Raw genomic sequence first — 27,371 nt, 5'->3', positions numbered from 1 at the left:
TACTCAATGAATTTTATTACATTCATAGTGTACAATGATCATCACAACCAAATTTTATAGCATTTTCATCCCAAACCCTCGCCTGTTTCTTTCATCCCCCCACCCCTCAACCTGTCTCATTTGGAAACCATAAGTTTTTCAAAGTCTGTGAGGTAGTATCTGCTCTGCAAAGAAGTTCATCGTGTCCTTTTTTTAGATTCCACATATAAGTTATAGCATTTGATGTTGGTGTCTCACTGTCTGACTGACTTCACTTAGCATGATAATTTCTAGGTTCATCCATGTTGCTAAAAATGCTGTTATTTCTTTCCTTTTAATGGCCGAGTAATATTCCATTGTGTATAGTACCACATCTTTATCTACTCCTCTGTCGACGGACATTGAGGTTGTTTCCATGTCTTGGCTATTGTACATAGTGCTGCAATGAACACTGGAGTACATGTGTGTTTTTGAGTCATGATTTTCTCTGGATAGATGCCCAGGAGTGGGATTGCTAGATCAAATGGTAATTCTATTTTTAGTTTTCTGAGGCATCTCCATACTGTTTTCCATAGTGGTTGCACCAATTTACATTCCCACCAACAGTGTCATAGGGTTCCTTTTTCTCCACACCTTCTCCAGCACTTATTGTTCGTAGACTTTTTGATGATGGCCATTCTGGCTGGTGTAAGGTGGTACCTCACAGGGGTTTTGATTTGCATTTCTCTAATAATGAGTGATGTTGAACATCTTTTCGTGTGTTTTTTGGCCATCTGTGTATCTTCCTTGGAGAATTGTCTGTTTAGATCTTCTGCCATTTTTTGATGGGGTTGTTCATTTTTTTGGTATGGAGCTGCAGAAGGTGTTTATAAATTTTGGAGATTAATCCTTTGTCAGTCGATTCCTTTGCAAAGATTTTCTCCCATTCTGTGGGTTGTCTTTTCATTTTGTTTAGGGTTTCCTTTGCTGTGCAGAAACTTTGAAGTTTAATTAAGTCCCATTTGTTTATTTTTGTTTTTACTGCCATTACTCTAAGAGGTGGATCTGAGAAGATGTTGCTATCGTTTATGTCGGAGAGTGTTTGGCCTATGTTTTCCTCTAAGAATTTTATAGTGTCTGGTCTTATGTCTAGGTCTTTAATCCGTTTTGAGTTTATTTTTGTGTATGGTGTTAGGGAGTGTTCTAATTTCATTCTTTTCCATGTGGCTGTCCAGTTTTCCCAGCACCACTTATTGAAGGGGCTGTCTTTGCTCCATTGTATATTCTTGCCTCCTTTGTCACAGAGTAGTTGACTGTAGGTGCATGGGTTTAATTCTGGCCTTTCTACCCTGTTCCACTGATCTATATTTCTGTCTTTGTGCCAATACCATACAGTTTTGATGACTATTGCTTTGTAGTATAGTCTAAAGTCAGGGAGCCTGGTTCTTCCAGCTCCATTTTTATTTTTCAGGATGTCTTTGGCTATTCTGGGTCTTTTGTGCTTCCAAACAAACTTTAAAATATTTTGTTCGAGTTCTGTGAAAAATGCCCTTGGTAATTTGATAGGGATTGCATTGAATCTATAGAGTGCCTTGAGTAGAATAGTCATTTTGATACTATTGACTCTTCCAATCCATGAGCATGGTATGTCTTATCTGTTTGTATCATCTTTGATTTCTTTCATCAGCATCTTACAGTTTTCAGAGTACAGGTCTTTTGTCTCTTTAGGTGGGTTTATTCCTAAGTATTTTATTCTTTTGGATGTGATGGTAAACCAGACTGCTTCCCTAATTTCTCTTTCTGATCTTTCATTGTTAGCGTATAGAAATGCAGTAGATTTCTTTGTGTTAATTTTGTATCCTGCGACTTTGCCAAAGTCATTGATGAGCTCTAACATTTTTCTGGTAGAGTCTTTAGGTATAGTATCATGTCATCTGCAAATAGTGATAGTTTTACTTCTTCCTTTCCAGTTTGGATTCCTTTTATTTCTTTTACTTCTCTGATTGCCGTGGCTAGGACTTCCAAAACTATTTGAGTGGTAGTGGCGAGAGTGGATATCCTTGTCTTGTTCCTGATCTTGGCGGGAATTCTTTCAGCTTTTCACTGTTGAGAATAATGTTAGCTGTGGGTTTGTCATACATGGGCTTTATTATCTTGAGGTGGGTGCCTTTTATGCTCATTTTCTGAAGGGTTTTTATCAGAAATGGGTGTTGGATTTTGTCAAAGGCTTTTTCTCCATTTATTGAGAGAATCATATGGTTTTTATTATTCAGTTTATTAATGTGCTGTATCACACTGATTGATTTGTGGATATTGAAGAATCCTTGCATCCCTGGGATAAATCCCACTTGATCATGACGTACAATCCTTTTTATGTATTTTTGGATGCGGTTTGCTAGTATTTTGTTGGGGATTTCTGCATCTATGCTCATCAGTGAAATTGACCTGTAATTTTCTTTTTTGTGGTATCTTTGTCTGGTTTTGGTATCAGGGTGATGATGGCCTCATAGAATGAGTTTGGGCGTGTCCCTTTCTCTGCAATTTTTTGTAATAGTTTCGGAAAGATAGCTATTAGCTCTTCTCAAAATGTGTGATGGAATTCGCCTGTGAAGCCATCTGGTCCTGGACTTCCGTTCGTTGGGAGTTTTTAAATCACAGTTTCAATTTCAGTTCTTGTGATTAGTCCATTCATCTCTTCTATTTCATCTTGGTTTAGTCTTGGAAGAGTGTACTTTTCTAAGAATTTGTCCATTTCTTCTAGGTTTCCATTTTATTGGCGTATAGTTGCATATAGTAGTCTCTTATGATCCTTTGTGTATCTGTGATGTCCGTTGTTACTTCTCCTTTTTCATTTCTAATTTTATTGATTTGAGTCCTCTCTGTTTTTAGCTTTTAACTCTTAAAATGCACTGAAAAACATAGAGTATCCTATTTACTGAGATGTTGAAAGGATCCTTAAGTTTCATAACAAGCAACATAGGCGGTAGAGAAATTTACGAATATTTGCTATTGCTGAGTGGTGTGAATTCCCAATCGTGCACTGAGCTTTTATCCTATGTCAGGCTCTAAGCTAAGCCCTGGTTGGTTGTGGGGGTGGGGAGTATACAAAAGGCAATAAGAGTAATATAAAACAAGGCCCTCACTCTCAGAAGGGTTATAGTTCAGGACTTATACCTTGGGTCCAATTTCCAGGTTAAAATAAAGACAGTTTTTATTATTTGAAGATAAGAAAAAAGAGAGTTGAAACTTTCTCCTTATTCCTCAATTTAGTTGATACACAACTGAAATTTTCAGTTGATTCCGAAAAGGTAGAAAACCCAGATGCATACCAGTTGGACAGTCTAATATAATAAAATGCCATCTTGCCTCTCACCTATTTTTCCTAGTGGAGAATTGCCTGGGTGTTTCTTTCCGACCTGTGTCTGCCCCTTCCTTTCAAGCTGTAGTCTCCATGGCTCCTGCTTTGTCATTGAAGAGTACTTAGAAAATTGCAGAACAGAAGTTGAGGGATGGGTATCTAACAGATGAAATAGTGAGTTCAGCATCGTGATGGCTACCGTTCATGTCAATAGAAAAAGGAAAACAGTCCGTGGATGGCTTCCACACAACAAGCTGTCTAATCTGTGCTCATCTCTCTTCTTTGCACTCACTGTATTTCAAACAAGCCAAGAACATTACTTAAACTCTGTTTAACTACCACTACATGGTACAAGGCTTTGCATGAGTTAAGCTTTCAGGAAATGCTTGCTCTTTGTCTAATATGTTTGTTTGGGACAAATTAATTATGTTTAATTTTTGCAATTTAATTTTTTAAGCAATACCGAGCTTACGTGGCCTTCCCAGACTTTTTCCGTAATTCGACTATCACATGGTGGAAGAGGGAACTGAGAGAACTATACACCAATCCACAGGATCCCGAGAAGAGCTTGAAGTTTGACGGCATGTGGATTGTAAGTGTGTGTCTGTGTGTCTGTGTACATGTGACTAGGGGTATTTCTGTCCTGCTGTGGCTAAGCATATGTATCACTGACCTTTAATCAAGAGGGCTCATAGTCATCCAGGAAAGACTTTGGACAAATCCAACTGCAGTTCCTCCAATCAGGAGTGGAACGTTCTGATACTCCCCATACCTTGTACCTTGCCTGAAGTTCTTGCTGTAAAATTCCAAGGTGATTACCAGGAAATCTTTGGAACTGAGCCTGCCTCACACCCTAAGTGAGAGATTGTTGTTTATGTTTTTTTTTTTTCCCCCCAAATCCTCCAGTCAGTCATTCAGTCATTCTGTAGGACCTAACTGACATTTTGCAAGCTGGATTCGATGAGCCCCCTGGGCTAGTATCTATGGCATTACTGGGTGGCAAATAACTTATTGGGTCAACTTACAATACTGGGTCACTCTCTACTTCCTTGTCTCTGAGTTGATAGGAGAGAATCTTTTTTTTTTTTTTTAAGTGAGCCAGGAGTTCCCATTGTGGCTCAGCAGGTTAAGAACCTGACTAGTATCCAAGAGGACATGGGTTAAATCCCTGGTCTCACTCAGTGGGTTAAGGATCTGGCATTGCTCTGAGCAGTGGTGTAGGTCACAGACGCAGCTCGGATCCCTCATTGCTGTGACTGTGGTGTAGGCTGGCAGCTGCAGCTCTGATTCGACCCCTAGCCTGGGAACTTCCATATGCTGAGGGTGCAGCCCTAAAAAGACAAAAAAAAAAAAAACAGAAAAAACCAAAAAAAAACCAGAAAACAGAAACTAAAAGTGAGACGTATCTGTGTCTGACATTTCTAGGATATGAATGAACCGTCGAGTTTTGTGAATGGGGCAGTTTCTCCAGGCTGCAGGGACAGCTCTCTGAACCACCCTCCCTACATGCCATGTAAGGACCCTTGGCCTCCTCTACTGGCAGTGCCACAGCTACAAGGAGCAAGGCCCGGAAGAGCCCAACAGCCAGGGGGTCATTCTGATGCTCAGGCACATCCTTACTGATGCTCTGGTTTGGGGGAGGGAGGGAGACAAACACAGTCTAAGAACTTTACGCAGGTTGATGTGGGCAAGTCATTGGCCCTTTGGGGTGAATGTCTCAAATTTTTTTTCAGAAAACATTTAACATTGGTGATGTCTCCAGAGGCTTCTACAACTAAGTTTCTTACCTCTCCAAGCTCACATAAATCCATCCACAGGAATTTGCTGCACCACCAGTGGGTGGAAAGTCACGGCCTCCCCATGTCGTGGAGTCCATGCACTTTAATGTTATACTTGTGTTCGTATTTGGTTCCGGAAATTCTCCTCTCTATGAATTGGTTGACCTTCAGCAGATTACTTGGTATTTCCAAATCTCAGGTTTTTAGCCTGTAACAGGAGGATAATTATATCTTCTTACTAGAATTTATGAGAATTACATGGGATGGACTGGAAGTCTGGGATTAATAGATGCGAACCATTGCTTTTGGAGAGGATGAGCAATGAGATCCTGCTGTACAGCACAGGGAGCTATATCCAGTCACTTGCGATGGAGCAGGATGGAGGATAATGTGAGAGAAAGAATGTGCACGTGCGTGTGCGTGTGTGTGTGTGTGTATGACTGGGTCACTTTGCTGTACAGTGGAAATTGACAGAAGCCTATAAATCAACTATATCGGAAAAAATTAAAATCATAAAAATAAATAAAAAAAATTACATGGGATAATGTACATGTTAACAGCCGAGGTTGGAGCCTGTCACCAGAGAGTGTTTGACAGCAGGGCATTCTTCCCCTGCTTTCTCCTGGGGAGCCCTTCAGGGCACTTGATGTTGAAAACACCAGCAGGTACCACTGGTGCTCAGTGCCGAGCATGCTTCCATGCCCCTGGGAAGGAGAGGGAACCAGCAGGGATCAAGGTAGCCTTCCGATCCAGAGTTCAATGCCTTGAAGAGAGGTCAGGGGTAAACAGGATCGGGCAGGGGTGGCTTTCACCTCACCGGATCTTTCTCCTCAGATTTGGAGTCCAGGAACAGTGGCCTGAGCAGCAAGACCCTGTGCATGGAGGGCGAGCAGATCTTGCCTGACGGCTCCCGCGTGCGGCACTACGACGTCCACAGCCTCTATGGGTGGTCCCAGACCAGACCCACCTACGAGTGAGTCCTCCCTCACCTCCCTTCTCCAGTCGGGACAGCCTGCAGGGCCAGCCACTGACTCATGAAGTTGCCCTGCTTCTCCTTTCACTCCCTCTTCCAGGGGTTAAGACGCGTTTAATTATAACTATGTAGCAGTTCATGGAGCCAGACCCTGTGGTCATAGGAAGGAGGACAAACTTAAATAAGGCATGGTGCTGCCAGTGACAGGCTAATCGTCCTAGCAGAGGATACACACATGGGGACACAGGCAGTTAGCAGATGATGCTATAATAACCTTCGTTATAAGGGAATATGGAGGATTGGAGGGCTCTTCATTACGAAAGTGACTCATGTCTTATTAGGATTTTTTTTGGGGGGGAGTGGGTATCTTGGTGGATAGCCGACTGGTATTCTATGGATTTAGCGCTCTCCCATTTTGTGTGCTCAGTCAGTGATTAATAAGAATGATCCTTAGGAAAGCCTTATCAAGGAATTCACTTTCTTCTTTCCCAAATATATAAAACTACATATTGAGTAAATAAATAGCAAGATTTAGTGATTGCTTCTTCTTTTTAGGTGATCCAGTGAGTTTATTACATTGTGACGCTCTTACTAAAACACTGTAAAACACTATCTAAAGGAGCAACTTTTACTATTATCTCCATCATCTAGAATCAGCCAGTGGGGATGTCATTATGGCTCAGATTTCCATACTCCCTTCTGTGACCCAGGAAACATTTTGTCACCATGCCCTGGGCTCAGGAGCTCAGGGAGGAGGAGCTCTGTGGTTCCCCCCACCCCCAGCCCCTCCGCCGCCCTAAGTCACCTCCTTGTCCCCCTCCGGGCAGAGTTGTGCAGGAAGTGACGGGAGAGAGAGGGATCATCATCTCTCGCTCCACCTACCCCTCTTCTGGCCGCTGGTCAGGACACTGGCTGGGCGACAACACGGCTGCGTGGGACCAGCTGAGGAAATCTATCATCGGTGTGTGGGCTGCTGGTGGGGAGAGGAGTGGGGGTCTTGGATCAAGGATTCTCTGAGGAGGGAGGAGGGGCAGGCCACAGGGCCCTCTCTGACCAGCTCTGGTTCTCCTTGCAGGCATGATGGAGTTTAGCCTCTTCGGCATCTCCTATGTAAGTGTCCTCTGCATTACTCCTCATCACCGACAGATGGTGCCATCTCTCAGAAATCACTAACAGGCCCGTTTTATCCCATCTTCTTTCAGACGGGAGCAGATATCTGTGGATTCTTTCAAGACGCTGAGTTTGAAATGTGTGCTCGCTGGATGCAGCTGGGGGCCTTTTACCCCTTCTCAAGGAACCACAACTCCATTGGGACCAGGGTAGGACGTTAAACCCAGAGCACAAACGTTTTGTGTCACCAGGAACACTGACTCCAATTTTTAACTACAAGAACTTCAGTCTGTACTCCCCAAGGACGTCTTCAACACCGTAAACCTTCATGTTCCTTCTTTCCTTCCTTCCTTCTTCTTTTTTTCTTTGTTTTTTTTTTTTTTTTTTTTTTTTTTTTTTTTTTTTGTCTTTTTAGGGCCGATCCTGCAGCATATGGAAGTTCCCAGGCTAGGGGTCAAATCGGAGCTGCAGCCACCGGCCTACACCACAGCCACAGCAATGCAGGATCCAAGCCACGTCTGCAACTTACACCACAGCTCACAGCAATGCTGGATCCTTAACCCCCTGAGCAAGGCCAAGGATTAAACCGGCGTCCTAATGGATGCTAGTCAGATTCGTTTCCGCTGAGCCACAACAGGAACTCTTTCTTTCTTTCTTTTTTTATTTTTGATATATATTATGAAATGACTACCAAACTAGGGTCCGTTAACACCCCCATCACTTCACTCATCATCATTTCTTTTTTGTGGTGAGAACCTTTAATATCTATGCTCTTAGCAACTTTCAAGTATGTAATACAGTATTGTTAACTATAGAGACCAGGTTGTATGTTAGATCACCAGAAATTTTTTTCTTTAATTTTTTATTATAGTTGATTTACAATGTTCTGTCAATTTCTGCTGTACAGCAAAGTGACCCAGGCACACACATATGCAAACAGATATATATGTGTGTATATATGTATATCTACATTCTTTTTCTCACATTATCCTCCATCATGTTCCATTGCAAGTGACTAGATATAATTCCCAGTGCTACACAGTAGGATCTCATTGCTTCTCCACTCCAAATGCAGTAGTTTGCCTCTACCAACCCCAAAATCCCAGTCCCTCCCACCACCTCTCTCTCTCTCGGCAACCACAAGATTGTTCTCCACGTCCATGAGTTTGTTTCTTGTCTGTAGATAGGTTGATCTGTGCCATACTGTAGACTGCAGATATGAGTGATATCATATGGTATTTGTCCTTCCCCTTCTGACTTACTTCACTTGGATGAGAGGCTCTGGTTTCATCCATGTTGCTGCAAATGGCATTATTTTGTTCTTTTTTTAAGGCTGAGTGGTATTCCATTGTGTATATGTACCAGATCTTCTTAATCCGTTCATCTGTCAGTGGACATTTAGGTTGTTTCCAAGTCTTGGCTATTTTAAATAGTGCTGCAATGAACATAGGGGCGTATATGTCTTTTTCAATGAAAATTATGTCTGGATAGAATACATTTTTAGATTATTAATAGATATAGATGTGGATACTTTATAACAAGAAGCCTTTACTCTTCGACTAACATCTCCCCATTTCCTTCACCTCCCAGCCCGATAACCACCACTCTATGCTCTGTTTCTATCACTTAAAATATTTCATATTCCACATATAAATGATATCATACAGTAACTTTCTCTCTTTTTATGACTAATTTCACTTGGCATGAAGCCATCAAAGTCCATCCCTGTAGTTATAAATGGCAGTATTTCCTGCTTTCTCATATCTAAGTAATGTTCCACTGTAAATATGTGTGTGTGTGTGTGTGTGTGTATGTGTGTGTACCACATCTTCTTTATCCATTTACCCATCAATGGACATTTAGGTAGTTTCCATATTTTGACTGTCACCAATAATGCTGCAATGAATATGGGAGTGCATATCTCTTTAAGACACTAATTTTATTTCTTTTGGATATATACCCAGAAATAGAATTGCTGGATCACATGGTAGTTCTATTTTTAAATTTTTGATGAACCCCAATTTTTTTCCAGTTTAAATTCCCGTCAAAGATACACAAGGATCCCTTTTCTCCAGAGCATCACCAATTCTTGTTATTTTTTGTCTGCTTGATAATAGCCCTTCTAACAGAAGTGAGGTGATATTTCACTGTGGTTTTGATTTGTATTTCCATGACTATTAGTGATGTTGCATATCTTTTTATATACCTGTTAGCCATTTGTATGTCTTCTTTGGAAACTAGAAATCTATAACAAGAAGAAAACTGGAAAACATTCCACTAATAAAAGCAGTATGATATTGGCATAAAAATAGACTCAGAGACCAAAGGAACAGAATTAAGAGCTAATACTGTAAACTAATATTTGACAAGGGAGCCGAAAGTACTCAGTAGAGAAAACAGACCCTTTAGTGAATGATGGTAGGAAAACCTGGTGATCACAAGCAGAAGAATGAAATTGAACCTCTGTCTTACCGCATTCACAAAAACTAACTCGAAATGGTTTAAAGACTTAATCATAAGACCTGAATCCATAAAATTCTTAGATGAAAACATAGGGAAAAAAACTCCTTGATATTGTTCTTGGCAATTTTTTTTTTTGGATATGTCACCAAAAACACAAACAACAAAAGCAAATTTAAGTAAGTGGGACTATATCACACTCAAAAGCTTCTACATGGAATCAGCAAAATGAAAAGACAGTCTACAGAATAGGAGAAAATATTTGCAGGCCACATGTCTGCAACTTATTTAATATCCAAAATATATAAGACATTCATACAACTCAATAGCAAAAAAAAAAAAAAAAAATCTGATTTAGAAATGGGCAGAGGAACTGAATAGATATTTTCCGAAAGAAGATACACAAATAGCTAACAGGTACATGAAAAAAGTCTCATGTTCTGATGAATCATATTCCTCAGCATCTTTTAGATTATTCTTTTGATTTGGGCATTATACTAAATATATCCCCCTACCCAAATTGCATATGGGGAATGTTTTTTTCATCTGTCCTGGGAAAGCATCAGTGAGTGACCTTTCAGCCTATTAAAAATATTCTGTGTCTCATCTGTGGTCATCGTGGGTTTAGCTATGTGTGATCTTCAGTTGGCATAAATGTTCACTGACCTCCTTAAGCCCCCCCAGACCCCCAGACCCCCTAAAGTGAGCCCTGAATGCTCTTATTTTCTCTTTAGAGGCAAGACCCTGTGTCCTGGAATGACACCTTTGTGAACATCTCCAGAAGTGTCCTGGAGACCAGATACACCCTGTTGCCGTATCTCTACACCCTGATGCACATGGCCCACACAGAGGGCAGCACAGTCGTGCGGGCTCTTCTCCATGAGTGAGTTTCTAGCCAGGGCTCCAGGGCCCGTGGGATCGTTTCCTTCTATGTGGTGGCAGCTGAAGAAAACAATTCTTCCAAATTAACTTAAAGACACGAATTGCCTTTGCCCAAAGCTCTTTAGGTATAGACCGTACCTTATGACTCTTTTAGCATGGTGTCAATTAACTCCTTAGCTCTTTGATAAAGCTATTGAATTAAAAAAAAGTCTCAAAATGATATACAATATAGCATAGAATAATTTTGCTCTAATTTGGGCATGGAAGGACCTACCCATCTTTGTAGTAGTTCAGATCACAAAGGAAGGCCTTCCAGGAGGATATCTGAGCAATGAAGGCCATTCTTGCATTAAAATGTGCCATGGTTAAGAAACATGGGGATATTGATTGGTGAGAACATGTCTAAATGCAACCATTGCTGTGGTTTGAAGAACATTATATATAGAAAGTGGGTACGTATCTGATTAACGGAGACCTAGTGAAAGAGTGGAGGATGGCATAGAAGCAGCTGGATTTCCCACTTGGGTCTGAACTGAGGAGGTGCTTCAAGGCCTTGAGCTGGGGGACCTTCTGGGATCTTAATTGTGATACCTTGGTTTTCTTTTCCAGGTTTGTATCAGACCGGGTAACCTGGGATTTAGACAGTCAGTTCCTGCTGGGCCCAGCCTTCCTGGTCAGCCCTGTCCTGGAACCTGTGAGTATGGGAGCCTCTGATGACTGGAAGATCCCACCTATGAGGCTGGTGAACAGTCGAGTAGAAAAACCTGGTCTGGAGGGGTCCTGAGATATGTTCTTTTTTTTTTTTTTTTTTTTTTTTTTTTTTTTTTTTTTTTTAAGGGCTGCACCTGTGGCACATGGAAGTTCCCAGGCTAGGGGTCAAATCGGAGCTACAGCTGCCAATCTACACCACAGCCACAGCCACGTCAGATCCATGCTTCTTCTGTGACTCCTCCACAGCTCACGGCAATGCCAGATCCTTAACCCACTGGGCAAGGCCAGGAATCGAACCTGCGTCCTCATGGATACTAGCTGGGCTCCTTTCCACTGAGCCACAATGGGAACTTCCAGAGACGTGTTTCTTTTTCTCCCTCTGCCTCTCCCTCTCCCTCTAAGCTGAAGTCCGTCTCTTAGGTGTTCTATTCCTCACCTCTCTCATCTTTAAAATCAACATGACAAATTCTGAGTCATTGGACCATTGAGAAGGAAAAATCCTTAGGATACATTTGAAGATGTAATCATTTCATCATTAACTGAAATAAGGAGTATGAGTCAGGTGGGGACAGCACTACTATAATGAAATCCTCACAATCCTCTATCACCATTAAAACAAAACTTTTCTGAAGGATTTTTTTTTTTTTTTGGTCTTTTTAGAGCCGCACCCACGGCATATGGAGGTTCCCAGGCTAGGGGTCTAATCGGAGCTGTAGCCGCCGGCCTACGCCAGAGCCACAGCAACGCCAGATCCGAGCCACGTCTTCGACCTACACCAAAGCTCATGGCAATGCTGGATCCTCAACCCACTGAGCAAGGCCAGGGATCGAACCCACAAACCTCATGGTTCCTAGTCAGATGCGTTAACCACTGAGCCATGACGGGAACTCCCAGGAGGATTGTGTGCAGCGCTGTGTAATCTTGTCCTTTCTGGCTATTCCTTCTCTTTCCTCTATAAGAGGTCCTCAGGTAGCCACGTCTTTACTTCCTTTATTGATGATTTGGCTTCTGATTAAGATACCAATTCATTGGATCCTCCCCAAAAGTTATTGCGCTGATCATAATTTCTGAAGCACTGGTGCCATAAACCTACCAAAATTTTTTCTGCCCCAAACCCAACCTCAGTTTGTCTCTTTAGAGAAGGTATGGGATAAGTCTATAAGCAAATGGTGATTTCCTCCCCCCCCCGCCCCCCGCCAAAGTCCTAGATCCCAGCAAGTTTTATAGAAGCCACCATTTTCGGTTAGGCAAATGTCCCAGTTTGAGAAGGGGCTGGGGCAGGAAGCCTTCCGCAGCAATTGCACCTTGAGTGGCCCAAGGCCATCACTCTTGTTTTGACCCCTTACTGTGCAGACTGGCAATTCTGCCCTAGATGCTGAACCCACTGCTCATGCCTTTTTGTTGTTGTTGCTTTAATTTTAGAATGCCAGAAATGTCACTGCCTATTTCCCCAGAGCCCGCTGGTATGATTATTACACGGTAAGTCTTTCTAATTATTTATATGCACCCTCAGGGAAATGGTAGCGTGGACGCTTGCAGAGGCTTTAGACTCCGACAGACCTCAGGTCAAATTCTGGCTCTGTAACCCACCTGATATATGACCTTTGTCAAGTCACTTTTAACCCTGTCGCCTCGGTTTTTTTCACCTCCAAGTGGGGAAAGACAGCTTCCGTCACAGAACTGTTGTGCGATGTATAACAGCATCTCGTGGAGTGCCTGGCCTTTTGTAGATGTTGTTTGTATGTTAGTTTTTCATCTTTCCTTTACCACCTCTATTCACAGAGGCGTGTCGTGGCAGACACTAGTATTAACCCAGGACACTGTGCTGGAAACTCTGGTTTTTGTTCATGTCCTCCCTGACAGGCTGGAAGGTCAGAGGTATTAGGGGCTTTTCCTCTCTGTCTTTTGACGGTATACCTTCTTTTATAGCACGGATGCTCAAAGAGGAGTTATTAAATGTTATTTTCTAAGGTAAGCACCATCCTAGGTAGCGCGTAAAATGCGCACAGAAGCACAGGGCCCGGCTCCTCCGAGCTGGAGCGCTGCAGGTGCATTTAGAAATGCGGAAGGAACGTGACCTTCCCCATTGTGTGACTTTTCTGGGCCAGTCTGAGCCCCAGAGTCTCAGCCGGGAAAACAGCATCTTTCACAGACGCTTTGAGGCAGTGTTCTTTCGCAGGGATGCAGACAAATCGGAGTTTGATTCTTGAGGAAGGGTCAAAGGTGGTGTTTCCCATCCTTCCAACCAGGAGAAAACTCTGCTGACTTTTCTGAAGAGAACAAAGCAGAGAACTAAAAATACAGCCAAATGATAATAGCAGGAGAACAAGAGGCAGAGCCCTCTGGGCCCTTTTAGCCAAGCCCTTCGTAGTGGGATTGGGTGAACACCCTGCAAGGGCAATGGAAATTTTGTTCCTTTCCTTCTCTGTCTCAAGGAGCCCTGAGTTCTCCCTTGACACCCCATTATATGCTGGGCTGGGTCTGCCCTCTGGGTGGCAGTAGGTTAAGGGAGGTATGTGCTCCCAGGCTTGGCTTTCGCAGAGGGAGCAGCCAGCTTCCTTAAGCCTAGTCTCTGTCCTGGGTTTGCATGCTGACTGTCCTGTTCACTAACAGACAGTTGTCCTGGGTACCTTGAGGCTCCTGGGTGTGGGGTCAGGGCCAGGGTGAGGCCAGTGAGGCACCTAGGGGCACACAGGTTAAGGAGGCACTCACTCCTTTTTAAGGTGGCCTCTGAGAGTGAGTACCTTCCTTAACGTTGTACCTTAGGCACCTCATATGTCTCATGCTGGTCCTAGCCTTGCCCAGGTGCAAACCACCTTATCAGCTGGGTATGGAATCCTAGAAGAGTTTCCCTGTGGAGTTCACCATCTAACCTGGCGCTTAAGTTTGTATGTTATAAGCACTAATACATATGCACATAATTATATATGCCATGCTAAAGAAATATGAAGTGTAAGAACTATCAAAGAAGAGAAAAGCTTCCTGGAATTGCTGATTTTATACATGGCCTTTTTGTTTTGTTTTGTTTTTGTTTTTGTCTTTTTAGGGCTGCACCTGCGGCATATGGAGATTCACAGGCTAGGGGTTGAATCAGAGCTGTAGCTGCTGGCCTACACTACAGCCACAGCAACGCTGGATCCTTAACCCACTGAGTGAGGCTAGAGATCAAACCCACATCTTCCTGGATGCTAGTTGGGTTCTTTAACCACTGAGCCATGACGGGAATGCCAAGTGTAGAATTTAGAGGAAGAAAAGATGCAGGTATACTGGTTAAAGGATGGAAGACATCAGGGGAACATGGGATTGGAAACATACCTTGAAAGACATGTAGGGTGCCAAAAATACATTAGGCTAGTAAAAATACCTCCACCAGTAAAAATTCAAACAATGGAGAAAGGAAAACGTTGGAAAATTTACTGTCATCGCTGTCTCCCAATCCTTGGTCCCCCTCCTAAAGCTGCCCCCATTAACAATGTTATGTATCTTTGGTGATAAAAATTTGTGCAGAGATTAGGATGTGCATTCTTTTATTTACACAAATAGGACCTTACCAAACATACTATGAAATCCTTTGATTAATTCACCTAATAACATATCTTGAAAATCTTTGTATATCAGCACTTGAAGCTCTTCCATATTCTTTTTAGCAATGGTGTTATATTCCATTGCATGGAATCATTTAGCAAACCAGCTCTGTGAATGGGCAGTTAGGATTTTGGTTTGTCTGTTTTAGTGTTTTCTTTTTCTAATTAATGGAGCGATTAATTTTATATATATACCTTGGTATGAGTTTTAGTTAGTGAAATTGCTAGGACAAAGTATTGGACATTTGGGGGTTTTTTTGGTTGTTGTTTTGCTATTTTGTTTTTGTTTTTTGGTTTTTGGGGGGTTTTTTTGGTGTCAGAAGTGGGATACAGTATTGGACATTTTGATAGAGGCTGGCAGATTGCATTCCAAAAGGTTTTATCACCACTCAGTCCATTGACAGTCTACAGAAATGTCAGTAAAATATACTTAATATTTTAAAAGATGAAGAGGAACTATATATTACAGATGTTATCAAAAGCATGGAAAAACTTGGACTTGGTAGATGGAATAGAAACTTAAGCTATCCACTTGGAGCAAAAGATTCAAGCTGCTCCTGTTCCTGAGCTGGGTTTCTTTGTGGTTACATAGGTTATTACATGCTTAAGTGAGGGAGGAGTTTATATATAGTTCATATAGGTTCTATTTCTAGAGTTAACTTAAACTGTCCTCCCTTCCATTCAACTAAACATTGTTAGCCTAAATTTCCATCTTGTCTGTTCAAGAGGGCATGGCCTAGCTCCACCCCTAGCCATCACCCAGCAGTTATCTGAATTTCTAGCCAGAGAAGCTGCTTAGTACAAAAATCTTTAATATAAGTTGGCAAAATTTCGGAAACAATTTACAGTCTCATCGGCACTTGAGGAGAGTGTTCATTTCCCTAAGTCTTTGTCAGTTTTGACTGTTCGAGTTTTTTATTTTTAATTTTATGTTCATCTTTGTATCACTCTTAAAGGCAATATGGTTCCTGATGCTTGTCATTGATTCGATTTGTGATCACCTTTGACAGGCCATTTACACTCTGTGACCTTTCTATTCTTTTGCAGTTTGCTGTTAAGATAAACTGTACTGATTTTTAAAGAGTATTTACACATTTAAGTTGATAACACTTTGCCATATTTATTTGGAAATATTTTTCTACTTTGTCATTTGCATTTTAATTGTTTATGACTTTAAATAGAAATTTTAACTTTTATATAGTCAAATTAATTTTTTTAAGTCACTAGAATTCATTCAGTGAATAGTGAAATGTTGGGATAAAACCTTTTTGGGTCAAGGGTCCCAATATTTTTCCTTTGCTAAACTCTTATCATATACTGCTGTTATATATGGTAGAATTTGTCTGAAAGGTCTCTCTTTTCTTTTCTATTTTTGATTTTTTAATCTATGAGCTACTTATTTTGTCAGTTCTGAACATTTTTACTGATTGCATATTTCTAATACAGTTTAATATGTGATATAGGTCATCACCCTTTTTCAGAGATGTTTTTGATTATTATTTTTATGTAATCTCCCAGGTTAGATTAATATAATATTGTCAATCCAGAAAATAAAAACAAACCTGCACTAGAGCTTTCATGTGTTTGATATATGTATTATATATAGCATCATGTCATATCATATACTGTAATATGATATCTTAATTGTATGATTAATTATGTAATTATGTTATTAATTATATCTCATGCATGTAATTAATATATCACTGTATATGTTAATTATGTGCTTGATATAAACCAGTTAATTATAATTATATATGTTATATATCTGGGAAGAAATGATAATGTTATAGGTTTATTCCTGGGGTATATATATTTTCACCAAAAAAGTCCAAGGATGTTTCATAGCAGCATTGTTTGTCAAATGTTTTTTAAAAAACTTGAAACAAGCCAAATATCCATCAACAGTAAAATGAATAAATAGGTTGTGTTCTGTTTTTAAAACTGAATACCATAGGGTGATGAAAATAACAAACTATTGCTACACTAATAAAGATAGTGAACATCACAAACATAGTCTTGAGCATACGTAGTCAGAGATAAGACGGTAAAGAATGAATGATTCCATTTATGGAGATGGATGAGAGACTTACTCATCAAAAACAGACAAGAGTGGAAGAAATCAGAGTAGTTGCTGCCTTTGGTGTGGTGATTGTTATGAGAGGGGATGAGACTGTTTTCAGGGATGCTGGCAACATTCACTTCTTGGTCTAGGTGGTGGTTTCACACGTGTTCATGTGGTAAAACTTTACTGAGCTGTGTACTTGTTCGGATAATCTTTTGTACATACATTATTAAAAAGTTAACTAGAAGGTTCTCCTCCTTAGAAAGATAAGGGGATATGCTTAAAATAAGAAAGCATGCTTTAAACAAGGCAGAAGGCATATTCACAGAGTTCCTGCTGTGACATGGCAGGTAAAGGATCTCGCATTGTCTCTATGGTGATGCTGGTTCTATTCCTGGCCCAGTGCGGTGGGTTAAGGATCTGGCTTTGCTGCAGCTGTGTAGCAGTGGTGTAGGCCACAGCTGCAGCTCAGATTGGATCCCTGGCCTGGGAACTTCCATATGCCACGGGTATGGCTGAAAAAGATGAAAATTCACCTGTACAGAGTCATGTTGGTTGTCTTTTCTTATTTTAACAGTGCTGCTTTTAGATTTTATCTTACAGTCATGTCTTTATAGATGTTTTAGTAGGAATTTGTTAGGCTAGCCCAGTCTGAAACTAAAGGCCATTAGGCAAACTCGTGACTCATTAGGTACTGAAAAGGAGATCATGACAAGGTGTCATATCACATTTAGCCATAATGTGTAGTAGAATGAAGAAGACATTGACAGAAATAGAGAATTTAGTGGAAGATAATTTTGATGGTTTTACATGAATCAAGTTTCACTTGGAGGCAGGACAATCAGTGGAGGAAAAGTCCAGTATTCAGAAGATACTGCAATAAAATGTCATCAAGAGCATATATTTCAATTTTCTCATGATAGCAGTAAGAAAACTGAAGAAGCCCAGAGATTTGGGGCTGGAATTTTTATTAAGTCCTATAGACTTTGTGGTCTTGAGGCAGGCCCATGAAGCAGGGTCCAGCCCAGAGAATGTGGTCCCTGTCTTTGGGCTTCCTTCTATCACCTAATCCTAGTTTTTTGTTTGTTTATTTGTCTGTTGCTTTTTAGGGCCACACCCGAGGCTTATGGAAATTCCCAGGCTAGAGGGTCTAATCAGGTCTGAGCCCCGCCTGCAACCTACCCCACAGCCACAGTAACTCCGGATCCTTAACCCACTGAGCAAGGCCAGGGATCGAACCCACATCTTTACAGATGCTAGTCAGATTCATTTCCACTGTGCCACAATGAGAACTCCTGCTCCTAGTTTTATACAGTTCAAATCTGTATAGAATGAACATCGGGGACTAAAAATGAAGAAATGTCATGGTAGCTTTACTTTTTACCTCCAAAGTGGCGATTCTCAAATGGGTGGATTTACCTACCAGGGGACATTGGCCATGACTGGAGACATTTTCCTTTGTCACGTTATGGTGGGAGGTAGGGGAGATGCTTCGGGTATCTAGTAATGGACATTGGTCAACATCCAAAAAGCACAGAAGAGTCCCCACAACAAAGAGTTTTTTTGGCCCAAATTGTCCAGAGTGCTAAAGGCTAGAAGCCTTCTCTCGGTAGAGAACTCGTGGAAGGACAGTCTCTTAGGAACTGAGGTTTATGGCTTGGGGCGAGAGACACTTCTCCTTGTCACCTCTGAGGCAGGTTCAAGATGTAAAGCCTAAGAGAAGACAGAGTGAGTGAAAGATAAGGATTTGTGAAGCGAGTCAGCTCACTTTCCTCATCGCTGCACAGCATCTGGGTGAGCACGGAAGAGTGTGATGACAGGTCCTGAACGGGCATTAGGTCCAGAGTGTGGACGCGATGTCTGGTCGGTGCATCAGTCCATCATCTCATGCTTCTGGCCCACAGGGAGTGGACATTAATGCCCGAGGAGAGTGGAGGGACCTGTCAGCGCCTCTGGACCACATTAATCTTCACATCCGCGGAGGATACATCCTGCCCTGGCAAGAGCCCGCACAGAACACCTACTTCAGGTGAATGATGTGCCCAGATGTCCCTTTCCCCACCTGTTGGCTCAGGGTCCATGGAGCCCACCAGTCCTTGAGCCACACCTGCAGGCCCCCACGCACTTTTTACTAAGCATTTTTGTATTTTAGCCCTTTTCAGATTTGGTACTCTTTGAACAATTATTGACACCTATTTTAGATCTACGTGGGTGAGATATTAGGTCTAATTAGAGATGTTTAAGATGGAAGTCCAACAGAAGAAACTGTGGCTCGTGCTAGCTTTAGACTGTCTTGATCCTAGTCGACTCCTTGCTAAGAGCACTCTTGCTGAAAAATCGTGTAAGCTCTATGGCAGTTGATGCCTGAGGCTGAAGTTCCTTATAAACAAGATTTAAAAATTCTAGACCTAAGTCTATATAATAATTAGTAATAGCTAACATCAGGTGAGTGTTTGCTCTGTGCCTGGAACTGTGCTAGGATGGAGATTTCTATTTGGATATTATCTATTTTTCTTTCTTTCTTTTTTTTTTTGCTTTTAGGGCTGCGCCCATGGCATATGGATGTTCCCATGCTAGGGGTTGGGTCAAATCAGAGCTACAGCTGCCTACCTACACCACAGCCACAGCAATGCTGTGACCTACACCACAGCTCACAGCAATGATGGATCCTTAACCCAGTGAGTGAGGCCAAGGATTGAACCTACATCCTCATGGATCCTAGTCGGGTTTGTTACCACTGAACCACGACAGGAACTCCTCTATTTTTCTTAACAGAAGGAAAAATAAGCCCTATGTTATAAGTGTGGTTATCAACATCATTTTGCAGACGAGCAAAGAGAGGCTTCAGGAGACTAAGTGATTAACTCAGAGTCACACAGTTACTAGGCAGTTGAGCATGGACCAAAATCCATGTCTGATGTCAAACTAAAATTCTTGCAGCTCTAATCACTTGATTACAAAAATTCAGTTGAAAACTGGAGAACTTAGTACATCTGCAAACGGAACTCACTATATGTGTATTTAGGAAATTAGGTGATGAAAGCTTGAAACAGTAGGGAAAGAAAGGAAGTCAGTGAGTTTGCTTGTAGTTAACTTATAGAGATTGTAGAGCCCCTATGGGCTTCTGGAGCCTTAAAGGAAAATTCCCCTTGATTGATTCACTCATTCCTGACATGAGCCAATCATGGAATGAACTAGAACTGGATCACACATCTTCTGAATCTCGATACCCAGGCTTTGTATCATGAAGCATTTCCTTGATGTTTTTATGAATATCCTGAGCTTTTTTTTTTTTTTTTTTTTTGGCTCACACCTCTCTCCTACCTCACTGCAGCCGTCAGAAATTCATGGGCTTCAAGGTTGCCTTGGATGATGATGGGACCGCTGAAGGTTGGCTCTTCTGGGATGATGGGCAAAGCATTGGTGAGTAAGGGCCACCTAGGATTCATTCACCTCAAAACCATCCTCTGGGTTCCTGGGTATCTGATAGGGCTGCTATTTCCTTTCTGTGTTAAGAGATTCTTTTTTGTTTGTTTGTTTTGCTTTTTAGGGCCGCACTTGCAGCATATGGAGGTTCCCAGGCTAGGGGTCCAATCGGAGCTGTAGTCTCCGGCCTACACCACAGCCACAGCCACGCCGGATCCGAGCCATGTCCATGGCCTACACCACAGCGCACAGCAATGCCAGATTCTTAACCCACTGAGTGAGGCCAGGGATCGAACCCACAACCTCATGGTTCCTAGTTGGATTTGTTTCCGCTGCGCCACGCTGAGAACTCCTGTGTTAAGACACTCTGCTTAAATAAAGCCATTTGTTACTGTTAAGTGTATGGCACATATTGTACATGACCCCAGTGCCTCACGTATATGAAGCTTAAGCCCGAATCTCTCACCATTATCCAGCTGTCCTGATTCGCCATGGAAGATGGCAGGATAGGAGCCATAAGGAAAGTTTCTTGGTGACCAACTGGGCTGTGCTTCCATATATGGTTTACATGCAAGGGCACATTCCCTCATTACATGGTTTACGGTCCCAGAAGGAGAGCCAATGGCTCTATAAGCTGGCCTGTTTATGAGGGGGAATTTCCCATGAGGTCTTTACAGGAATTAGTAAACTCTCGGGAGGGTGTCTCACGTACCATTAGTTATTTCAAGGCCAGCGATGCCCAATACAACTTTCTGCAGTGGTGGACATGTTCTGTATCTTGCCGTCCACCACAGTAGCAATGAGGCTTATGTGGCTTTTGAGCACTTGTAATGTGACAAGGGCATCTGCAAAACTGCATATTTACTTTTATTTAATTGTAATTAATTTAAATATGGTTAATTAGCTACTTTTGGCTAGTGGCTACCGTCTTGGACAGCACAGCTCCAGAAGATGGCCAGTGTCCTCTGACTGAAGGACAAGCAACCTAGGAAAAAGCAAGCATATGGGAAAGAGTGAGAAAGCCGTGAAGGTGGGGTGTAGATGGGGGCACCTGTAGCAAGGCTCTGGCTAGCCCACCTTTACTGGATATGCTGAGCATCATCTCTCTCTCAATCTGTGGCATAAATTCAGGATAAAAGACAAAGAGTCTCTTCTCTGGAGATTGTATTTAAAAAATTACCTACTACTTCTCAAGATAAACTGACTGAGACACCAGTCCTGGTGTTTGTGATGTGATTGTATGTGCACGGGTGTGCAAATATGTATGCCTCTAGCAGAAGGAATCAGGAAATGCTGCATTGTTGTTGCCGGGGCCTAGGCCGGCAGCTGCAGCTCTGATTTAGCCCCTAGCCTGGGAGCATCCATAAGCTGCGGGTGTGTCCCTGGGGAAAAAAAAAAAAAGAAGGAATCTGGAAATTCGGAGGTGACTGCAAAGGTGTCGGGCATGGTAGACCCCAGCAAAGAGATGTGGATTAAGAGGGATGTTAGGAAACTTCCATTATCCCGCTATGACTCCGTTAGAGGCGCCTGTGTACACTCATTTCAAACATTTTGTGCAAACCGAGGTTGGGTTCAGCGTCTGACTCATCTCCCAAAATGGAACTCTGTGAAGAAGGAAAATGAAATAAAAATCATCCCTACCTTCTCAACCAAAACAAGTATGCAATTAGAATTCTGGCGCAGAGCTCCAGGTCACGCTTACTTTGTTGTTTGCTTGCAGATACCTATGAACAAGGACTCTATTACCTGGCCAACTTTTCTGTCAGCCAGGTGAGTGTGACTGGTACCACGGGGAAGGGAGCGCTCCTGGCTTACTAGATGGTAATGCTGGAGGCTGGACATCCTAAGGTCTACAGATTACCGTCTAGCTTTCCTTCTTAGTTCCAGTCTTCTCTCCCTCTAGATTTCAGATAGAGATATAATATACCCCCAGGACTTTTTCTGTGATTAAACCCATTTATTTTTCATCAGTAACTTACTTCCAATTCACTGAGACACAGATGGATAGACTCTATTTTCCGGCCTCCTTTCCTGCATTGCCTTGAAACAGCCTGCACATTTTGTGACTGCTCCACGTGTTGAATATAAGATTCTGATAACTGAGATTCCTTGTTTCCTGAGAGGGGTCCTGGAGCCCCTGAAGTTGCTCACCCAATGCAAAGTTAGATGATAGTTGGCAACGGGAGGTAGGATGCTGAAATCACGGTCTCACTATCCAGTGACACAAGATGAGGGCTCTGACGTTGTCTTATTTCGTGATTGATCTGTATTTGTGCATAAAAAGAGGTTGTGAAAATTTTGGACAAATTTTGCCATTTTCCCCACTCTGGTTTCTTTTATCTCCAATTGACAGAATACGATGCAGAGTCATGTAATTTTCAACAAATACATCAGTGATGCAAACCCTTTGAAACTGGGCTACATTGAGATCTGGGGAGTGGGCAGTGCCCCCATTTCCAGTGTGAGCATCTCTGCGAGCGGCGAGGTTATAACACCTATCTTCATCCACGACTCTGCAACACAGGTTTGTGACCAGTGAAAAGTCCAAATGGTATTTCCCCGACCCTGAGATACCTAATGCAATTCCTGGCTGCTTCGCTTCTGATTGACACCCTCTCCTGCAAAGCCCTTCAGGAGTCCCTCTGTTCAGGGTGTTAGAAGGGACAGCATAGAGGTGGAGAGAAAATTCAGGGTTTCTCATCATGAGGAATTAATGGTCTGGATCTTTTCGTGTATGTCTCCTTTCTGCAAATCTGTGTAAGCTTTGTCTTTGCCTCAGAGATCTACTGCCCAAATAGCTTGAACTTAACATATCTCATCAATGATAAGAAACCATCAGTTACAAATTCCTCCATCATTCCTTGTGCCACAAAGAAAAAAAAAAAAAAGCTACAAATGTATGATACAGTGCTTTCCTGTCATGAAAAACTCCTATTTTTAAACTATAGAGAGCTTTATAAAATTTCTTTAGGTAGAGATTTTCATAATTTTAATGCGATACTATAGAGGAAAATGTTGAGAGGAAGTACTGGACATTGATAAAGCTGCATCAAAGTGATTTAGATTTTCTTTTCTGTGGAAAGGTTCATTTGTGCAGTATATTAGATTCAAGATATAAGTGATATCATATGGTATTTGTCTTTCTCTTTCTGACTTACTTCACTCAGTATAAGAGTCTCTAGTTCCATCCATGTTGCTGCAAGTGGCATTATTTTGTTCTTTTTTTTTTTTGGCTGAGTGGTATTCCATTGTGTACAGTAGGAAAAAATGTATTGGGGAAATAAAAAAAAAAAACTTGATGCATCAAAATATAATTTTTTAGCATTAAAAAACCCCAAAGTGATTTAGAAAAGGCAAAGTCTACATGCAAAGAAATATTAGAAATATCTTAACCGGGAGTTCCCGTCGTGGCTCAGTGGTTAACGAACCCAACTAGGAACCATGAGGTTGCGGGTTTGATCCCTGGCCTTGCTCAGTGGGTTAAGGATCCAGCGTTGCTGAGAGCTGTGGTGTAGGTCGCAGATGCAGCTCGAATCCCAAGTTGCTGTGGCTCTGGCGTAGGCCGGTGGCTACAGCTTTGATTCAACCCCTAGCTTGGGAACCTCCATATGCCGTGGGAGCGGCCCTAGAAAAGGCAAAAAGACAAAAAAAAAAAAAAAAAAAAAAAAAAAGAATCCAGTGTTTCTGCAGCTGTGGCATAGGTTGCAACTGAGGCTTGGATCTGATCCCTGGCCCAGGAACAGCCAAAAAAAAAAAAAAGAAATATCTTTATGTCTCAGATTTTTCTTTTCATATTTAAATTTCTATATAGATATTTTCAATTATTTTTTGTATTATTTATTATTATTTAAAAGAAACATGTGGGGCATGAATTGGTTAAGGCATTTCCTCTGCCCTATCAGAAGTGTTGGTGATATGTCATTTCATACACATTCTTTCACTGCTTACTTCGGGATTTTTCTCCAAAACCACTAGCATCATGCTTTATACAAGTTTTCATCAAAGCATTTTCTTGATCCGGCCACCAGCCAGGAGTCATACTCCTTCTAAAATAATTCTTCAGTGGTTTGCATTCCATGCATTCATCACACCAGTAACAGCAATGAAGGTCACACATGCACACCGTTGTCCAGAGTGCTCCTTGGTTCTCAGTAATCCCAAGGCTGTTGCTTGCATGACACATACTGATTTCAACCTAGTCACTTATGATGGAGCATGAGGGAGAATAATGTGAGAAAAAGAATGTATACATGTATGTGTGACTGGTCACTTTGCTATATGGTAGAAAATTGACACATTATAAACCAGCTATAATGGAAAAAAATAAAAGTTTTTACTAAATAAATTTAGAAATAAAATTTCATTTCCTTGAAATCATTTGGAAAAAAAAACCATAGTGATTTCAGGAATATCAGATATGTGAAAATCTGCACCTTGGGATTACTGCAGTGTAGTGGCTCCATAAGCTATCCTGGCAATAAGTAGTCTCTTCCTTTGTATGCTTACTTCTTGCTTTTTCCTAAACTATTTTTCTTTCATAATCCTTCCTGATAACAAGGCCTGAAACAAAAGTTTTCCTTCGGTTTTGTATTTTTTATTTGTTTCCTCATATTTGTGGTTTTCTTGCCAAGTAACTGCCCCGACTCCACCAAGAGCTTGTAAAGGACTTTGCCCAATTTTGTCACTGACACACAAGCTGACGCATAAGCTAAAACTTTATGGAAAGTATTTGCCTAGAAAAAAAAAAAGAAAAGGCTGAAATATCAGACTTATTGGCAATCATCAAGGCCCTGTGAGGAAACTGGAGAAGCGGGGAATAGAGGAAGGCTCCAAGGAATGGAAATGAGGGCATTTCCTCCAATTTGTGCAGTTGTTTCTCTTTAGTGGTTGTGTGTTTTGTTATTTAGGGTCCTGTCATCTTTTCCCTGTCACCGAATGACTCTAGGTCCTCTAAGGGATTAAGAAGGGCCCTTCTCCCCTGAAAATCTGAGGGCGGTCTAGAAGCTAGCCAATGCCTCACTGACAGTGTCAGAGTGTTATAGGGACCATTGGCTTGTATCTGATTTGTCTGAGTGCAGGAAACTTGCCTCTCTAGATGTCCAGCACGTTTTCTTTGGTTCCCAACAGGTGTTAAACATTAACGTGACCAACGGAAACCTCAGCCTACATAATTTCAGTTCCTTGACGTGGACAAGTGCTCCGGATTCTTAGAGCAAGATCCTAACTACACATGGCTTTGAAACTACTTCTACTTCACGCTCATGAAATTATTGTGTGTTTCTAATTGATTCATGCCCAGTATGGGTAAAATATTTTATTAATTTTATGTTCTGTCTGTGGCGTAGCCCTGTGGTATAGGCAGTAGGGAAGTGTGGAAAACTGTGGGTTACCTTCATGTCTCAGTGTGATTAGTACGGTCCTGATGGCGCCTCATACAAAATTTACTGAAGATTCACTGGGCACATGATGAAGTGTGTGTGTGTGTGTGTGTGTGTGTGCGTGTGTGTAATCAGGGAATGGGCCCACCTTTGCCGAATACGCAAGAGGCATCTGACCAGGACAGTTCAGATCTAGAGCTAACTAACATCTCAACGAAGTACCCAGAAAGAACATCTGCTCCCTGTGGTTATAGGGAGATGAGCTGACATGCTAAGAGCATATATAAGGGCAAGAAAAGGCAAAGGCAGGAAAGGTAAACAGGGACGATGAGAGGGAATGGATGATGCGGATAAAAGCGATCACGACAAGGTGGAAGGTAACAGTAAGATATTAGGAGTGATAGCCTCGTGGGGAGGAAGGAAGGAAGGGCCAAGTCTCGTGAAGGCAAGAGTAAGGTTAGGATAAATCCTTAGCATGTGGGCGTAGGGCTGGGGACAAGATTTAAGCAGGAAAAGCTGAAGGAAGGAGTTTGAATGTAAAAAATGACTCACTTTTGCAATGGTGTGCTTCAAAATATGTAAATTTTATTTCTCTACTCTGTGCCTAATGTATATAACTACAGTTGACACAAATGCATACAATTTACATGCCAAAGAAAAATAAAACAGATTTACAAGAGATTTTGCATTTTGTGGTAATTTGACCATGGGTAGTTTCACCTTGGCATTAAAACTTCTTATTCAGCAAACCCTTGTGAACTGGTCTTGTTCTCTTTGGCATCAGAGTTCCCACAGGCTAATCCACAATGGAGGGTCAGATTTAGGAGTATCTACCCTTTTCCTTATGCCTCTGGTGTGGGTTTTTCTTAAGATACAAGTTTGCGGGGGAGTGTACTTGGGCCAATGTTGTTGCTTTAATCCTCCTTTCAGTTACTATATCTGGGAATATATCAACTAGCAAAAATAGAATTTGCAAGACTATTGGTTGAAACACTAGATAGTTAGAATTGGGAATAAAGAAATTATATACTAATGTTCAGCAGGGATATTTACCTTTAGTATTACTTGAAAATGAATGTAGGTGAATTAGAGATGACTGTATTTACTTTCCTATGTCTTTCTATTTCTTTTATTTTTTAATGGAGGTATAGTTGAATTACAACATTGTTGATGAATCTGTTTCTGTTTCATATATAAGTTCATTCGTGTCATATTTTAGATTCCACATATAAGTGATATCATATGGTATTTGTCTTTCTCTTGCTGCTTCACTTAATATGATAATCTCTGGGTCCATCCATGTTGCTGCAAATGGCATTATTTTGTTCTTTTTTATGGCCAAGTAGTATTCCACTGTGTATATGTACTACATTGTCTTAATCCATTCACCTGTCAATGGACACATATGTTGTTTCCATGTCTCGGCTATGGTAAATAGTGCTTCTAAGAGCATAAGAGTGCATGTATCTTTTTGAATTACAGTTTTGTCTGGATATATGCCCAGGAATGGGATTGCTGGGTTGTATGGCCACTCTACTTTTCTTTTTTTTTGACACCAGAAAGCCCGAGTATGCCTGTGTACTCATGTGTCAATGCTTCCATAAGGCTACAGAAAAATAATGTTGTTAAATTAGCTAAGTGTTCTTCTTCTCTACCGCTATGGCTGCACCAGTGAAATATGGAAATTC

The 27,371-nt window shown here is 41.5% G+C and overlaps 1 protein-coding gene across 3 annotated transcripts in view; it reads left to right on the top strand.

The window, feature by feature from the left end:
* The window catches only part of MGAM (maltase-glucoamylase), a 186,545-nt gene extending 160,183 nt beyond the window's left edge, over positions 1-26,362 (top strand). For all 3 annotated transcript variants that reach the window (XM_085005252.1, XM_021079097.2, XM_021079096.2), the window contains 14 exons: positions 3,774-3,908; positions 4,742-4,829; positions 5,929-6,067; positions 6,895-7,028; positions 7,143-7,177; positions 7,270-7,386; positions 10,372-10,520; positions 11,129-11,213; positions 12,653-12,709; positions 18,784-18,908; positions 20,214-20,302; positions 22,026-22,075; positions 22,659-22,829; positions 25,433-26,362. In XM_085005252.1, coding sequence (XP_084861378.1) covers positions 3,774-3,908; positions 4,742-4,829; positions 5,929-6,067; positions 6,895-7,028; positions 7,143-7,177; positions 7,270-7,386; positions 10,372-10,520; positions 11,129-11,213; positions 12,653-12,709; positions 18,784-18,908; positions 20,214-20,302; positions 22,026-22,075; positions 22,659-22,829; positions 25,433-25,516 — 1,458 coding nt within the window. In that variant the 3' untranslated portion in view covers positions 25,517-26,362. The remainder of the gene's footprint in view (positions 1-3,773; positions 3,909-4,741; positions 4,830-5,928; positions 6,068-6,894; positions 7,029-7,142; positions 7,178-7,269; positions 7,387-10,371; positions 10,521-11,128; positions 11,214-12,652; positions 12,710-18,783; positions 18,909-20,213; positions 20,303-22,025; positions 22,076-22,658; positions 22,830-25,432) is intronic.
* The last annotated feature ends 1,009 nt before the right edge of the window (positions 26,363-27,371 follow it).

The sequence above is a fragment of the Sus scrofa genome, chromosome 18, assembly GCF_054392235.1.
Source record: "Sus scrofa isolate SSC_HxYL_T2T_F1_AM1 chromosome 18, Sscrofa_HxYL_maternal_Yorkshire_Landrace_v2.0, whole genome shotgun sequence".
Classification (NCBI taxonomy): Eukaryota; Metazoa; Chordata; class Mammalia; order Artiodactyla; family Suidae; genus Sus; species Sus scrofa.
The sequence above is the reverse complement of the archived record's forward strand: the minus strand, read 5'-3'. Positions and strand labels throughout refer to the sequence as shown.